This window comes from Lonchura striata, chromosome 5 (assembly GCF_046129695.1).
Source record: "Lonchura striata isolate bLonStr1 chromosome 5, bLonStr1.mat, whole genome shotgun sequence".
Taxonomy (NCBI): domain Eukaryota; kingdom Metazoa; phylum Chordata; class Aves; order Passeriformes; family Estrildidae; genus Lonchura; species Lonchura striata.
This window is the reverse complement of record NC_134607.1, coordinates 49896253-49914723: the sequence shown is the minus strand read 5'-3', so window position 1 is coordinate 49914723 and position 18471 is coordinate 49896253. Positions and strand designations below refer to the sequence as shown.

At 36.3% G+C, this 18471-nt stretch overlaps 1 protein-coding gene across 1 annotated transcript in view; it reads right to left on the bottom strand.

Moving 5' to 3' along the window:
* Positions 1-18471, bottom strand: part of TMTC2 (transmembrane O-mannosyltransferase targeting cadherins 2) — a 235404-nt gene that overhangs the window by 50370 nt on the left and 166563 nt on the right. The window contains exon 8 of the mRNA XM_021528041.3: positions 9309-9430. Within this exon, the coding sequence (XP_021383716.1) occupies positions 9309-9430 (122 nt within the window). The remainder of the gene's footprint in view (positions 1-9308; positions 9431-18471) is intronic.

Below are 18471 nucleotides of genomic sequence, written 5' to 3'. Positions count from 1 at the left end.
AAACAATATATCTGTGCTTGCTAATATGGTCAGACATACAGCTTATCTAGGATTTCATTTTACTGTTATGATCACCAGAACAACTGAAAGAAAGCCAGCTAAGGGCAGTTCATTCATTAGTAGAAGACTGTATTTATCCTTAAAATATTAAAAAGCTGAGGACAAAACTAGCATTTTGATATCCACCCCAATTTTTTTTCCTCACTTTTCTCGTAAACTGTGCCAAATTTATGTTGAGGCAGCTGCTGCACTTCAGGCTGCTGGAGGCCCAGGGACCCTGCAATGGTAGTAAAACTGGGAAAGACTAATACAGCTGAGTAGCTCTGAATAACCCTCCTGTGGAAACTATGATGACACAGTGGCAACCAGTAAGGTGGTTCAACAAATTAGGTGGTCTCTGCAATTTGAACCAACTTTAAATGACATAAATATTCATCATTCTTCAAAACTTAGGAGGGTTTCACCAGTAGGACACAGACTTCATTCTTCAATATAGTTTTACCAACTTTAACTGGTAATAATGTGATTACTTAAAGAACTTAATTTATGCCACAATTGCAGTTGACTGTCACTCTCCACATCTGTTGGGTTTTTTTGGCAAGCATTCACATTTTTAATAAAATAGATTAAATTATGAAAAGATTTATTGATGGAAGTTTGATTAAAATGTGCACACTAAATAGAGAAAAACAAGTATTATATGTTTTTTTTCTTTCTCTCTAGAACATTTTAAAGTCACAGACCATTTAGTGATAGCAAAAAGTTTGAACTGAACCTATTACTTACTTTCCATGTTTAAGTTATTGCAGACCTGCATATCCTGTTTCATAACCAGTTCCTTTTGCCTCAAAGTTGTGAGGCAAAACACAAATGGTGTGATACTGAGTAAATGAGTAATAAATTCTTCAAAAGGTTTTATTTATCTGGACTAATGAAACAGGAACTACAGAGTTGCACCTTACAATGATGTTATCGACATAGTCAAGCTCTCCACTCTAGGTCTAAATATTAGTAGTTCAAAAACAACTTTAATATCTAGCATTTAATAGCTAAAGGGACTCTACTTTTTTCTTTCATTTTGCTGTTGTTTCTACAACACTTCCCTCTTCATTCTGAATTACAATACAAATGTCTTGTACCATAATTTCTATGTGAAATTCTAGACCAACTGAAATATATAGGACTTGGATTATTAACATCAAAGGTCTAAAATTTATCTCAGTTTCTATACTTCCTGTGCATTAAGGAGACAAATCCTGCCTTTTCATCTCATCTTTATTAAAATAAAAGAATAACAACCAAAGATGGCAGAGAAGCCATCTCAGCATATGAGAGCATGAACTGGACTACTCTGGAGGAAATTACACTATAAATCTTTATCTACCAATTCAAAGGAATTCAGCATTTATTAAATTTGATAGAAATGTGGAGAAACTGTCTCGTTATTGTCCAGTGTGACACATCTACACAACTTGGTACTTGTGGTTATGACTAACATTCTCTCCTTCCCAGTCATTTCACTGGACCAGGGTCCTCACATGCACAATCCAGTACATTGCATACTGCTTGCATAACTCAGTACATAACCTAGCTGCTTTTGGAAATAAGCCTTGGTAGAATCAATGACATCCAATCTCTTCTTTTAGCTTAATCTTCTATTTGAACCTTAAGCGGCTCACTTCCATCTTAATATATAACATTAGCCTTCCTTCAAACACAGATTTTTACTAGCTTCACTGAGATACTACTGAAGTCAGCATGATTCTTCTATGAGCCAAGGCTAATTGAGATAATAGTAACATCAACTGTGTTCTTGAGTATACATCTGCAGTGATAATTAAAGGCATGAGATAACCAGAGGGTTGAGATTGAAGCAGTGCCCATTGACTTTGGTGGGAATCTACTGGACCATAAGCATTTTTGAATGCGACATGACTGCATACGAACAGACACGCAGATCTAGAAATTAAAGCACAGCTCAAAACTTTACTGGCTTGGGACATGACTGAGACACACTATTAAGATGATATTTTATTCAAGTATTATGTATCAAATTAATCAATAATATATTGAACCTATTTGACATCCATTTTCTTGGTCTATGTGTCTCCTATCACCAAAATCATTCTTGTTCTGTTAATCAATTCAAACCAATATAGAAAAGAAATGTAGGTGTAAAAATATTTTCCCCTTGGAGCATTTTTTATTTGGTTGTTGTGGTGGGTTTTTTTTGTTTGGTGGTATTTTTAGATGGTGTATCTATTTTTAGTGTTTCTTTTGGGGTAACTTGAAGTCTAGAAGGAATTTACCTCATTACATCACTGTTTGAACCGAGAAACATTGTGTAAAGTCTTAAGTAAACTTTTAAAGAACAGACTTCATTCTATACCTTGTGATTTAACTACTGCCTAGACCCCTATTGAAATATTCACTTCAGTCATTAAGCTTTGACCACTTTGTATTAAAAATATATAATGAAATGTGAAGAAAATTTCCAGGTTAGTTCCTTTCTTTTCTGTTCAGTCTTAAAACACATTTTATATTTTCTGATAAAGAAATGTATTAATATCTACTCATATTTCACTGGCCAGTCAGTTGAACAAAAATTCAGTATTTTCACTTGCTGTTTTCACTGAGTCCTATGAATTTCTTTTAAGCTACATTTGGCCTATTTTTCCACAATTCCTGACAAAATTACTACACACTGAGTAACTACAGCAGCTTTATTCAACCATGTAATAAAACAAAAAAGATCTCTATTTTGGTGGGTTAGAACTAGATGAATTTTAAGGTTGCTTCCAAACCCAAAGCAGTCTGTGATTCTTTCATGAAAGCAGTTCATTCTGTGTCAATGATGTTGTCTGTAACAAGCTTTATATTTATGTTAAGTGAAGTGAGAAATTTAGGGCTCCCTCTTTCCTGTCTACAGGAAGTTAGAAACATGATACTGAAGATGAGATCCCTAAAGGATCTTAGTGAGGAGTTATGTGCCTAAATACCTGTTCCAGAGTAATTTATGAACTAGACAGATATGGTATATTTAAATGAAAATATTCTGTTTTACAATTAATTCTATTACAGCTGGCATGCAGCCAAACACATGTCCTAAGCGGACTGGAAAGTATATCTATAGATGCAACACTTCTGGCACACAGCCAGCCTCTGAAGAAATACAAGCTCAATAGACGTCAGCTATTGAAATTTCTGTAGTTCGGAAATCCTGTCATTCAGCCTGGAGGTGTTAAAGCTCCAGATACACCAGATAACCAAACCTTTATAAAAAGCGCTCACACTTCTGAAGTCACTAAACCTGATTTTGCCTACTGAAGAGGGAAACCCTTTCCTTTTAGCCCCTACAAGCGAATTGCTTGTAAGCTGGAAACAAAAATGAAAACAACTCACATTTTGCAAACTCAGAACTAAATACAAACTGTGCACATATCCATTTTAACCCACAAAAGACTTCAAGTGTCAAGAAAGCTCACAGTGTCTATGCCAGGCTCCAAAGACAAACTGACTACAAGACAGAAAAGCAGTAGTGGCTGTTGCTTGGCTTAACTTGATTTCTTAGGCAAGGCATTCTCATGGACTCAATGTCATTTTTATATCATTATTATGTGACTTTAACTTAAATAACCAATTTTCATTTAAAAAAAATTCTTCCTAGAAGCAGTACTAACAGCCAAGGGACATAGTTTCCCAAAATGAAAAACCTAAGAGCTTTGTTGATCTAATTAAATTGACCTGTTCAGAAAATGCCTTTTCACTAATAAAAGATTTCTCTATGTGTAGGCATTTATTGGCCCCCTAAGTATTACTAAAAATATTTTTGTTTGCTTTAAAGAAGTTGATTACTGAAAGAAGAAACTGTTATGTTTCTTCATGTTCTAGAAGATCATGACTAGATTTAACAGAGCATTTCAATTGTTATGTCTTAAAGACAGTCAAAATTCTTTTGACATCATGACTGTTCTCCCTCATTCCTGCTTTTTCCCCATTTGTATAAACCTAGAGAGACAGGAGAAAAAGTAGCAATGAACCAGTGACATTAAAGATGACAATATGACAGATTTTTCCAACAGAAATGCAAATATCCTTTCTGTGCTGAAACACCAGCAGCACATAATTACAGAAATTGTAAATGTTGAATTAGTCTATTCATCTACACCATTCACCTTTTCCCCTGCTGCCCCATTCTTTTCTGTTTTTCCTATATTCCATTTATTTCTATGTTTTCATTTATTTATATTTATTTTGAGATGACAGTCAAGCGCTACACCAATTACTGAATACAGTAGGGTATTTGATAGCAACACTCTGACTAACTTCACAACTAACCAAAAATGGCAAGATACTTCACTGGTCTTCTGTTTTGTCAGATGCATAAGCAACAATCTACTGCAGGAAAAATAAGGTCACTCACTGAGGAGCAATTATCACAAAATTTAAGAAAAGTACTAAACTTCAATGTTGGCACTTGAATGTCACAATCCTGTTACTTTTATATTAATCCAAAACACTGCCTGTCTCTATCATGTCTATGACTGCACTTTCCCAATCCCCATTTGAAGAAAACATTTTAAAATAAAATATTTTAGATTACAGCGAATCTTCTAGGATGATTATTGCTGAATTTAATTGTTGGAGCTCCAGCACCAAAATTTTACAAGGAAAAGTAAATTTTTCTTACAGCACTTTGGATGATTTTCCAAGTCAGTTAAAAATAGGAGATTAACAGCACTGTGTGGAGCCATGTAAAATTCAACAAAATACTGTGCAATTTCTTCCAGAGAAATATAGCAAAGCCTGTAATTCCTAGATGTGACACACTAAATGTTACAATATGAGGCTGACCCTAAGAATTTTAGCAATTAGAGACACTACTGCAAACTATGCAGGGTCATTTGTGGGCTCAACTTCACTCAAAACAGACAAAACAAAACTTAAAAATATTTATTTGTAATTGAAATAAAGTTTCTCAGACTAGCATGCTACTGTAACAACCAACCACTGACTGATGGCAGAGGCCAGACATTAGGAGGAAGGGTTTCTTAGTCTTCTCTTTAGGACTACTAAAGTGAGTAAGAAAAAAAAAAAAAAAGCCTTACTTGTAAATGACTTTTTTAGCAAGACAGCCAATGCCTTCTCTTCGAGAAGGTTTGTTCATATAATGGAAAACTAATTACAATACATGCTCAAGGCATCACCTGGCACTGTCATTTTTGACAGAGTAATTTTTATTCTAAAGCTGAGAGCCTTGCAATTTTAAAGTCTTTCAAAAAATTATGCTTTTCTTTGTAATGTAGAAATAAACTACCTAAGCAAAGGATGAGGCTTAGGTGCTGTGGTACCAAGCTACCAGAAGATTGGCTATGTTAACTAACATGTCACATAGAAAAATAAATTCCTCATTATTCAAGCAGCTTAACAGGTTACAGGTCTGAAAAGCACATAATGCTAAAGCACTATAGTTCTAAACACCTACATGTTGTTTCAAAAATATAAAAAAAGGACAAACCTAAGTCCCAGACAACTGGCTATTTTCCAATTATTCTAGTAACTGAGCTACTAATCATGATTGTCAACCACTAAATTATGCTGTCCTAACATAAATGTAGCTTAGTGAGGTGTAATTCTTAGATATAAATATATAACATGAACTAATATAGGAGATAGGAAATTTTTGTAACTTACAATATTAGGTAACAAGACTGTAAACTCGTTAGCTATTCCTCTGGAGCCCTCAAGCTGGTCTGTTTTTCCTGCATACACAGCAGCATGCCCAAGTCCATTTGGGCATTATTTGTATCTTGTCCAGCCTAAATGATTCTCTGATTCTATGTGATGCTTCTTTCAGTAAGCATTTATACTGGCAACAGATTCAAGAAGGCAGAAAAGCTGAGGTTAAAATAAGCCACTTCGTTGGAATTAAAGTAAGGAAGTAAAACATAGCTGAATTAGTGAACTTTACAGGTCTGACTTTACTGCTAGGGGGTTCTATATTAGAATTGCCTTTGGCCGGAATTTAGGAACTTGTCTGAAAATTACCTCCTCTCCTCCCTTATACCCCCAGTTTCACTAACAGAAAAAATTCCTATCTATATTAGCACCTACATCTACCATTCACTTCATCAGCGATCTCACATTTTTCTCCTAGAAAAGAGACACAGAGAAGTGTTATTAACACTATTAAGTTTTGTCCCAGTACCTATCTTAATAAACAGGTTTGTATAAAGTTCAAAGGTATGATTCCAACAGCAAAGAGGCGTTTAACACATCTCTAACATCCAAAAACTAACTGAAGTAGGCTTTTCTCTTTCCTAAATTTACAGACTGTGAGAAAATTAGCATTAACTCAGGTAGTATATATAACAAATAAAATATAGTAAAATATAGCAGAAAAGTTACAGTGGTAGCTCAAGCTGGGATTGGTCTGAAACAACTATGCCAAAGGGAGCAGCTCTAATCTGAATCCCAAGGAAGTTTATGAAGACTTCCAGGAAGCATGTCAGTTACAGCAATTATATATTTGTAATGGGAACTAATACTATGACAGTTCAGTATGACAGAAACTAGACAAAATCCATTTTGTGACTCACTGAGCAGACAGTAACCTGCAAAACTGATTAAGTGACCAAAATGGAGGCAAAACCCACATATTTTACTGCCAAATCTCTTAATCCATTTTTGTGTTGAATATTTTTTCAGACCTGTAGCTCAAAGAACTAATTGGAATTAATGCCAATTTTCAATAAATCAAAGATAAGTGAACTTTATTTTTCATTAATGAAGTAACCAACAGAAAAGTATTGTGCCATCTGTAAATACTTTGTTATTATAATGTTCCTTGCTATGTATTTATGAAATCCTGAAAGTAAACAGGACATCAGCACCATCTTTTCAGCTTATACTGCTGTCAATAGAATGGACATCAACCCTATCTGTACATATTGCCATGAAGATGAGAAGGAACAATAATAAAGACAAAAGCAACAGGAAATAATAACAAACAAATATGAGGAGAATAGACTAAAATTATGGCACAGAGCAAGTATAGGAAAGCAAGGGTGTGTTGAGAAAGGAAAGGTATTTTATTTTCTATCATAGTGCAGTATTCAGTGTTCAAAGCTGTATACAGTTCTCCTTGCTGAAACATGCTCTTCCACAAACACAGCTCAGATGCTCAAGGCACAATCCACACCACACATATCTTCCATTTATATTCCCTGAGAAATGCAAACAGTTCAATTCTACTATAAGGACTCATGCAGATTTTTCATTGTTTCCTTCTAAAAGTTGGGATAATAACACCAAATTTTAATCCTATACCTGCACTTTTGTAATGAGGGGACAGAATTAAAAAAAAAAAAAAAAAAAAAAAAAAAGCAGCTCACAATGTTTGTAGACTTTGGGGATTTTGTTATTTTGAAGGAAAGTGTGAGATCTTGTTTCCCAGAATCACTGTAAGACTTTTCTTAACAGACCTCGTATTTCACACACTCATCTCTCAAAAAAATTAACCATAGAAATACTGGGGTAGGGGAGTTTGTGTGCTTACATACAAACAAACAAACAGAAATTTAGATTTTATTAAGAAAACTCTCTACTTCCTCTCCTGGCCAGGACAGGATTAATTTTTGCAGCACCCAGGAGGGGGCATGGCCAGGACCCAGAGATTATTCTAAACCACCTCCCCATCCAGGAAAGGGGGAACAGGGTTGCTTCTGGATCAAGGAGCATGGTGGCACAGTTGGGTATTGCCAGGGGTTCTAAGCATTCCCATGTGAATCACTCATCTCTCTCTTACACTTTGCTATTAATATTGTTGCTCTTACTATTTGTTTTCTTATTTTGTTACTGAAAGAAGCCTAAAAAGGATCTCCTAAGAAGAATAACACCGACTTTCTGCTATTTCTCTTGGGTCCAATATACAAAGATATCTGCTAGAAAAGCAAGATAAATAAGTAAATCTTCTTGTACAACCTATTTTTAGTTCTACTCAAGAAGAAGGTAAACAAGTGGGTGCATACATTTGTCAATATCCCAGCAATTTTAACAGTAACTGGAAATTGTTAAAAAAAAAAAAAAACAAAACAAAAGGCCTTTCCAGGATGTGGAACTGTCAGGCAGTGGGGAATATGACACTACCACCCTGACTTCCATTACAAATTAAAACCCTCAGTTTCAGGTAGCTTTTAATAAAACTCTGCATTTAATATTACATAGTAACACAGACCAATTTTTAAGTCTTTCAAACTATATTGTCGCCTGTTACTCATACAGAAAACTTTTGTTGTTTTTCCTTCCCCTTTTTCAAATTCAGATGCTTTTAGCAATAATGGATCTCCTGAAACTAATAATGTTTTTTTCCAAAATAAAAGACATTTTTTGCTTGAAGACTGGATAGCACAATCAAGACTACAGAAAAAGCTTATCACCAGGTGAATAGTTGAGGAGGAGGAATATTTCAGTGGAGGAATATCCAGACTGAGTCACAAGGACTCAAGAACCATACAGAGATGTATCAGTAGAGCACAGAAAGCAAATATGAACCCACTAAGGTAAAGAATGAAATCAAATATAGAATAGATAAAAATGAAAGAAAAATGGGAACGAGAAACAAAAAAGAAATGAAAGGCAGTTTTAAAACAGAATTATTTGAATTACTAAAATAGAAACCCATTTCATCTTCAAAATGTGTGAACATCAAGGAGGGACTGCCACTTTGCTATAACTATCATATGGGGTTTAGCTGGAGCTACAAGCACACCTGCAGCCAAATGTTAAGTAAATTTTAGAGAAATAAAGAAGTCCAACTCTTCTGATTTCTTAGAACTACCTCTTCATAGTTGAGTAGTTCCTTTCATATGCTCAAAGAGATACTCTAAATGAAGTGTAAATTCAAAGCATGAGATGTTATTCTCAAAGTATAGGTGACACCCAGCCATAGGCTGCTCCAACAGCCCTTAGTCAAACACTGAATATCTAACAGAATTTATTCCATTACTTATCATGCAAAGAACTTATAATAAAGGCTTTATCAAGAGAACTCCTTACTATGCATTACAAAGTTCCTGTGCCATTACAACTGTTTTTTCCCAGCACAGAGTTGGTGCTACCTCAGGGATAGATGCACTGTCTCACAAATAAAACCCCCAAGTGCTGCCAAACTCCTTAATTAAAAGGAATAAGTGAAACAGTGTGACAAAAAGGCTATAAGCAATTTTCAGGACAAAGCCTTCCCATCCCTTTACCTAACCTACTGAAAGGATTTGAGATCACTCCCCAGGAGGTGCTGATAAACTCACCGTCAGAGCCAGCAGTTTTCCATAGGTGAGGTGGGCTGGGATGTGGTCACTCTTGGATCGTAGTGACTCCACATACCAGTGCTCTGCTTCGGGCAGCCGGCTCATTCTCATATAGGCTTCTCCTGCAAGGTCAAACAAATGCTAGTGAGAATGCCACAAATTTCTCAAGGTTTCCATAATTTATCTCATTATTTTCTATGTTCTAAATGTGCAGAGATCTAGAAAAAGTGAAGTGATTTGAACACCTGCAACCACACCCACGCACAAAAAGCTTTGGAGAAACTTGAATGAGGAGATTAAGTTAAAGCCTTATGAGGGCTGAAATAGCATAGCTGAGATGAAAACTATTGTTGGAAAAAATTGCCAGAGAGAGCACCACTTGCTCAGCTTTAGTCAAAAGTCTCAAATTAACAGAAATCTTACCTCATCTACTTTAGAAAAGCTACTTCTGTTCCATCGCTCTACATTGCAAAGCATGGAACAGCAGGGAGAACATGTAAAATGTTTGCATTTAATTATAATAACTCAAGAATCAAACTAGGGAAGTTTAAGAAAACAGTCCTGAAAGTATATTGATGGGAGGGGCAAGACATTAAAAAACATAATCTCTGAATATAGCTATATTTAGTTATCTGTCACAACTTGTTTAAATTAAAACACAGCGTCCATTAGTTTAAAATTGCTCATCTTATGAAGTCACATACAAAATGACTGAAACTGGACATTTTTCAAGGTGAAATCCTTTACAATGAGAGTCTGAGGCAGGGAATGTTGAAGAACAATATAAGAACAGAATGCTTTATGTTTATATATATATTATATATTAGTGTTAGACAATTGTAGTCATGAAGTTTTTCTCAGAAAAAGTTTAGGATACACAGCAAGAAAGTCTCCTTCAAAAAGCAAACAAACTTCTCAAAGTTTGGAAACAATCCATATGAAACAAGTATGTAGTGGTGAAGAATAACAACTTCCAGATTAACACTCTGCACTTAGCCAGCTCTTTCACGAGGACTCTGGATATAAACGTGCCCTTGCCTACATCAATGACAGCCTGAAAATGCCAACTGAAGATTCAGGATTTCATCATCCCAGCAGCTGGTTCATTTCTAATAAAAAATTATGAAGTCACAGGTTATCAAAGACTACTATTGGAGGATCAAGAGACTACACCCGACCCAAGTAGATCAGCTAAGGTTGTCTCCATGTGAGTCACAGCCTCCAGTTCTGCATTATATGGAAATTAATAACTGTGAAGGTACCAGGAAGACAGAGGAACCAAAGAATCAAGATTGAAGCCAACTACCATACCCCCAAAACTTGGAGAAAAAGATTCTCCAGAGACGAAAAATAACTAAGTCATAGCATGGGAGCTACTTTTATCCCTTGATCTTGTTTAAAGAGGTTATGGAAGATTTTCTTCATAAAAGAAAATTGGACAAGGCCAAATCGGATTATTTTTTTTTTTGGTCTTTGTCACCAGAGGAGAAGGATCCCAGGCAAAATGTGGCACATCAGTTTTGAGTTTCAGGAGTTAGGGCATTGTGCATGCAAAATGACCAAACTTCAGATCACAGACAAAATAAGCATGATGTAGAGACAGAAATAATGCTAAGCCAAGGCTAAGGGAAACAAACATGATTGTTAAGAACAGACAGACTTTTTTCAAACAAGCCTGCTGTATTTAGAGGCTTGCATCCCTGTTTGGAAAAAAGGTCTACTTTTTCTAAATCAAAGATCTACACATCTTCCTAAATCGAAGTTCTACATAGCATTTCATACTCATGCACTGGTCTGGATAACTGATAACACACACAGAAGCACTTAAGTAATTCTGTTGCTATTAAAAAGACAGAACAATTCCCTCCAAAAGAGCCCAGGCTAAATTAAAAAAAAAAAAATCCAAACAGGTAAGAAACCCCAAAAGAACATGAACATCAAATTCAGTGATAGTAGCATCACATGTGATCTCTTCACTATATCAGCACTCACATATAAGTGACACAAACAACATACTTTATCTACACAAAACAATGTCATTAAGTGTTGAAAGGATGGAAGAAGCCAGAAGTCAAACTATATGCTCCTCTCAACTCCTCTCCCCAGCTGTATGCTTTAATGACATGCTTTTACTTGATTGCATACTATTTTTCCCACAGGTCTTTGCTTCATTACCATAAAGTAAGTGAGGAATCCATATTGTCCTTTTCTTTTCTTCAAGTGGAAAATTCCACCTCAACCTGTTACAGCTTGGCAGAGTTTCAAGCAATTAACAAGATGCTTTAAGAGAAAAGTAAGCAGCCCATAAGTGATGGAGCTATTATCTGTGGGTAGTAAAGGCTGAATGCACTGCCAAGTATCAAATGGATCCAGAGTTCTCATCTATTTTTCATGATGGATTCTGATATGAGGAGACTAAAAACTTTGGAGTACTTGGAAATTCAATTTTTAATAGATTTTAAGAGCTCAGCTACTTCACAAAATAAACTCCTAAAACTTTGAGGACATTTCTGAGCAGGGAGACCTAGAAACAAAGCTACAATATGTCAATCTAAATACCAAACTGTAAAGAAAGAAACTGCATTCCCCTGAAAATCACAGATGAAAACTGGGAGGAACTATTGACTTCCCTGAAGGGAGGGAAGATCTGCAGAGGAACCTCAACAAACCAGAGATGGGCAATCACCAGCCGTGTGAAGCTGACAAAGGACAAGTGCCAGATTCACCTGGGATGAGGCAACTTGGACGTGCGGGCAGATCGGGAATGAAAGGCTGGAAAGCAGTGCTGCATAAAGGGTCCTGGTCAATGACAAGCTGAGCATGAGCCAGCAGTGCCCTGGCAGCCAGGAGGGCCAGCCCTGTCCTGGGGGCATCAGGCACAGCATGGCCAGCTGGGCAAGGGAGGGGATTGTCCTGCTCTGCTCTGTACTGGGGCAGCTTCACCTCAAGTACTGGGGGCAGTTTTGGGTGCCATGATAGAAGGATTTTAAGCTATAAGAGGGTGCCCAACAGAGGACAATGAGGATGGTGAAGGTCCTGGAGGGGAAGCCATATGAGAAGCAGCTGAGGTCACCTGCGCTGTTCAGCCAGAGGACACTGAGGGGAGACCTCATGGCAGTTATGACTTCATTTGGAGGGCAAAAGGATGGGCAAGCACTGATCTCTTCTCTGTGGTGACCAGCAACAGGACCAGAGGGAATGGCCTGAAGTTGTGTTTAGGTTGGATATCAGTAAAAGGTTATTCACCCAGGGGGTGGCTGGGCACTGGAACAGGCTCCCCAGGGAAGCAGTCACAGCATCAACCCTGACAGAGTTCCAGAAGAGTCTGAACAATGCTCTTGGGTACATGGTGTGACTTTTGGGGATAGTGCTGTGCAGGGCCAGGATTTAAGATTCAATGATCCTTGTGGGTGTCTTCCACCTTAGATGATTGTGTGATTCTCTGACCCTTTGCAGGTAACTCTCTATAGCTGAACATTTTTTTCTGAGGAACCTGTATCAAGAATTCCTATATTATAAGTGATTAAAACATAGATTACTACAGAAGGAAGCACTGTTAAGGAGTTTGTTATAAATGCCATCTTCTAAACAAAGAAAAGAAAAAGTTGAAAATTGACAACAGCTCCTGCTACTAGAATACAACAGAATTCTATGGTCTACCAAAATTATAGATCCTTCTATTCTGTACCAGAATAGAATCAAGCAACAGGTAACTGAACCATTAATTAAATCAAGTGAATTTATGCATTAGGGTGATGCAATTTAATAAGAGTTATGCCACCTTGAGATAATTTTCCATCAAAATGTCACAGAAAACATGTATGGATTGATTGCTATAATTCAGGATGCATTGTGTGTCTGAGATTAAAATAAGAAAAATCATATTTGCCATTTATAATCATACATTCTTATAAACTTGCAACACTAATTATTTAGGTATTAAAAAGATAAGAAGAATGTCCATTGGCAGAAAATATGCAAACAAACATGTAAGCAGATTTCTATATTTACTTTAACAATTACTTCTTTAGCAAAATCTTTCAAATCTCATGCTAAAAGTTTGAAAGATCACAGACAGACACTTTATTAATAAAACTTGTCAGATTTCTAAAGTTTAACAGAGGTAACAATGTCAGAGAAAGAAATTAATGGCAGTGAAAACCTTAAGTTATAAATGGTCAGTTGTTTCCAGTCCCTAATCTGTTTAAACACACAGACATGTGCAACATTGCCTGCACAATGAGTGGTGGCAATAATTCAATAGACGACTGGAATAAAATGGGACCAATCAGTATTTCAAAACTGTTTCCAGCTTCACAGGGTAGCTAGCTCAGTTAATATTTTCTGAGCTTTATGAACCCATTTCTCGTCTTACTAAATTAGAAAGCTCATATATTAATAAACCGTAATTCTCATTTACTAATGTAGTGCAAGAAAAACATTAATATGCAACTAAAACACCATTTAAAGAAGTGCATACTAAGTTCATTAACATTTATATTAATACTTCCAAAGAAATGAGAAACAGGATATCTTTTAGCTAGATTTATACCACCAAAATTAAAATCCCTATACTCAAGTAGATTTTATTTGCCACAGGCTAGTTGCAAAACTACCCTTCACCAACACTATTTTTCCATATTTCCTCAGAATCTTTGGAATTTACAAATAATCCTTTAAACTAAAATTAAACAAAATCCCACAAAAATAATAAACTAGCCAAAAACTCCCCACTAAAATCATGCCAGGATATTAATAATAATTAAATATATTTGATTAATAATGATTTAATATAAGTAATAATTTTAACCCCATAACCATCTTAATAAACATTAAATATTTATATTAAATAATAATGCTAATAAAAGATTAGCTTGCTAGCAGCCATTTACTCTAAAGGCTAATTTACTTGATATTTAAGTGGAATGTGTTTGTAAGAAAAATAAATTTTAAAAAAGAACACAAGATTTTCCAATACATACCACATATTGTTGAAAAGCAAAATTAGGTAGCATTTACATGAATGTAAGTTACATGGTTCTAGCTTAATAGCTCATCTGTCGATTTAATGATTTTTCTGTTTCAGATGTAATTATTCATACCAAGCAAAGGCCATATCCTGGTGGGGAGCATGCCAGACTTTATAATCAGAAAGTACAATAGAACTCTGGATGTAAAAGTACTGTATCTCCACAGGTGTAAGGTACCCATACTTTCAGATTAAGATAATCTCTCCAGTGGTCCTCCTTTTAGGACCCCAAAAGACATTGCTGAAAAGACAACTGAAAAATTATCTCCATAAAGAAGGCAATGTAGGGTAAATCTGCCTTGCATCATCCTTGTATATGCTAATTATCTGCCCCTCCAATTCTGGGGTAGTAAAACTGTAATATAGAAAACATAACATTTGACATGGAGAAGACACTCCATGACAAAACACAAAGGGAGATGGAGATGCCCTTTTAAAATAAAAATCTCTAATATAAACATTTCATCAGGATTTAAATTTAACTTTTCCATCATTTCTTTTAATTAGGAGTATAAACAATTAGAAAATGATGGAGAGATCTGTGTCCCTGTGTGTCACAATACCACAAGGAGTTTCTGTCTTTGATAATGCAACCGTGCAGCTTTCTTGTGCAAATCAAGGCAGCAGATGTGCTTACCATAAAAATGCACCTCTCTAGATATACAACTTCCCTCTTGCTTCCCTTTGGTACCAGTGCATAAAATAACATAATAAATCTGGAAGAACAGTTTGATGCTATACTATACTGACGTATAAGATATACTGCAATAAATTAACAGTTTTGGTTATAAGTATGCAGAGCATGCACATCTTCCCTGAAACAGCTGAACAGCTGAAGCATGTGAACATAGTGAGCATCAAGTTCTGCATAGACCAAGCATATTGTGGGTCATTTTTTTTTTCCTTTTACAGAATAATCTCCTTGAAGATTTCAAGGAATGTATTGTATTTTATCAAGGTTTTTGATAGATGAGAGTCAATCCGCATTTACTTTGTCTGAACAAATTCTTATAAGCCTCAATTAGCTGAAGCAAATCCTTATCTGATTTAATTAGACCACTAAGCTACTTTTGAAGGAAAATACCTAACGTAGAAAACAGATATAAATGAAGAACAAAATAAGATCACTTGAGCATGGAACAGCCTGGACATTACACAGCTGTTTCCTGCTGTAAAAAGGCTTCCAGAGAAAGAAGTCTATTGACAAAAATAGAGGTATGGACCTCACACAAGATAGGTAATTTCATTTTCATCCCAGTATAGGTTTCTTTAAAACTCTATTAATAGAACCACTTTCCATTAGAATCATGCCTAGCTGGGATCCCTGTAGTCCATTTTCAGTATTGGACTCTATTTTTGGTCTGCAAATGTTACGATTATACTTACTTTCATATAAAACCCTGCCTGTTTAAAATAAAAATGCATTTCATCCTTAGAATCAGCTTTTTCAGACTACGACCTAAGAAAACTCCAGCATTTCACATTAAAATATATATCAATAGTCCAAAGAGCTAAACCTAAGAAAATCTAGGAACCTGGGAAAAAAGAAAAACAAATATGCTATCAAACATTGAATCAATTACCATCTCCAGCAATCCATTGCTGTAACCTTCATACCCAGCTTGACTCCCTCAAAGCAAAGTAAAAAAAAAAAAAAAAAACAGGAGACACTGCAATCAGATTTAAGATTCATACTTAGAATCATAGAATCACATCAACTAGATAATTGCACGAAGTGCCATATCCAGTCACTTCTTGAACTCCTCCAAGGATGGTGATTCCACCACTTCCTTGGATAGCCCATTCCAATTCTTGACAACCTTTTCAGTGAATAAATTCTTCCTGATAGCCAGCCTCCCCTGGTACAGCTTGTTCTTGTTTCCACTTGTTGTATTGCTGGTTGCCCAGCAGAAGAGACAGATCCCAGCTGGCTATTTGCAGGTAGCTGGAGAGAGCAATAAGGGCTCTCCTGACTCTTCTCCAGGCTAAATATGCCCAGCTCCCTCAGACGTTTCTTGTAGGGCTGAGGCAGCCTGTGCTCCAGGCCCTTCATCAGCTCCACTGCCCTTATCTGGGCATTTTCCTCAATGTCTTCCTTCTAGTGATGGGCCCAGAACTGAACAGAGAATTCAAGGTGTAACCTTATCACTGCAGAGAACAGAGTCAATAATCTCCTTGGTCTGGCTGGCCACGCTATTTCTGATACAAGCCTGGCACACACTGGCTCATGTTCAACTGTTGGTGACCAACACTCCCAGGTCCCTTTTCTCAGGGCTGTTTTCCTTTGCACTCTTCCCCCCTGCCTGTGGTTGTTGTGACCCAAGTACAGGACCCAGCAATTCACCCTACTGAATCTCATACAATTGGCCTTGAGCTATCATCAATCCAGCCTGTTCAGGTCCCTCTGCAGAGCCTTACTGCTCTGCAGCAGATACTCCCAACCCAACTTCTGTGAACTTCCTGAGGGTGCACTCAATCCCCTCATCCGGATCATCAGTTAAGATATTAAACAGGACTGGCCCTAATACTGAGCCCTGTGGAACATCATCAGGGACTGGCTGCCAGCTGCAGGCAGCACTTAGCTACTTAGCTTTGGACATCAGATATAAACTACCACAGTCTGCAAAGTGTCAGAGGGGGAAGGGCTAAAGTATCAGAATGAGGGCAGGAAGGGGAAGAGAAGGAAGCCCAGCATTTTATTCCCATCACCATTGGAGAGGACACCATTCTTATTTAAATGAAACATGTAATAAAATGTACATATGGAATAATAATAAAAAAAAAAAACCAACCTTTTTCCATCCAAGCTAGATTTAAAAGAAAAAAAAAAAAAAAAAAGGCTTGTAATGTACACTTAGTAAGAAATTACTAGTAAAACTTCATGAGATGCATAGGAAGCACACTGATGACTAAAGCTTAGAGAAGTGCAGGTACCATACTCTGCATAAGTTATGATGTGAGGTATGTATTTCACAGCTTAATCATATTTGGATCTTATAAATTAAGTGTTGCACAGTAAAACTATACCAAAGGGTTTCCCAGAGTTCTAAACGCTATTTCAAAATAATTCAATAAGAAAGCAACTAGGGGAGCAAGGGGTAAATGGGACAGGAGCCTTAACAATATTAACAGGTTTGTAGAAACAGCCACGTCAACCCAAAAGCATAATCAAGTGATAGCGATGTTATAATCATCAACACAGAAAGTCTCTCTGCATGCTAAGCCTTTGTACTTACGATACAAACCTCTGCACCAGATGTAAAATCTGGCTCTTTTCTGGACCATACATTTGTGTATAATTTGTTTTCTGTCCATGTGCAATCCAGCAGATGCACAAGGAGAAATTTAAACTTTATTTAAATTTCAATTCATGAACTGTATTTACTTCTGAAATGTTAGCTTTTTTTGTGACTTGCATTTCTTATAAAAAATATTTGTAAAGCTTTGCCTGAAAGTGCATTTGAAAATAGACATTCAGATGTTAGTTAGCAAGGGTAGATGAAGTGCCATCAAGATATTTGTCTTTATGACACTATCTTGCCAATCTAAACCTGAACACTGCCACCTCACCATCTTTCTTGTTACTGTTTGGTATTAAAATAAAGCCTCCATGGTCCACTTCACACCACTCAACTGTCAGGAGTATGAATTACTGTAGCAGGTGGACTAGTGTGGTTTTAAAAGCAATGTAATACAATCAACTGTACAATATCAGATTTCAAGAAACGCAAAAGACATCTAGAGCAGAGGCTGATCCTTAAGCAATCCTAATATTGGCATTAAAGTATTCAAGATCCCACAGGGACTTTGACCTCAGGCTTTAATTGAAACTTTAAACAAAATATATTACCTATTTAATACAGCTGAACTGGACTCCGGCCTTTGTAGTGCAAGTTGGCATGCCAAGCAAATTAATCTGTGTAACCTTAGCATGTACTTTTTAATTTACATCAAAGCAATATGGTATACAGAAAATAAATACCAAGCCAACCTTATATACAGCTTGTTGAAGAATTATTTTGATTCTAGTTTTAAAGTTTCAATTTTTAGTTGTTTTGGGTTCTCCTAAGGAAAAAAAAAAATTAAGAGGTTTTGTTTCCTGGTACAAAGCCAGAGAAACATATGGTTTCCTTA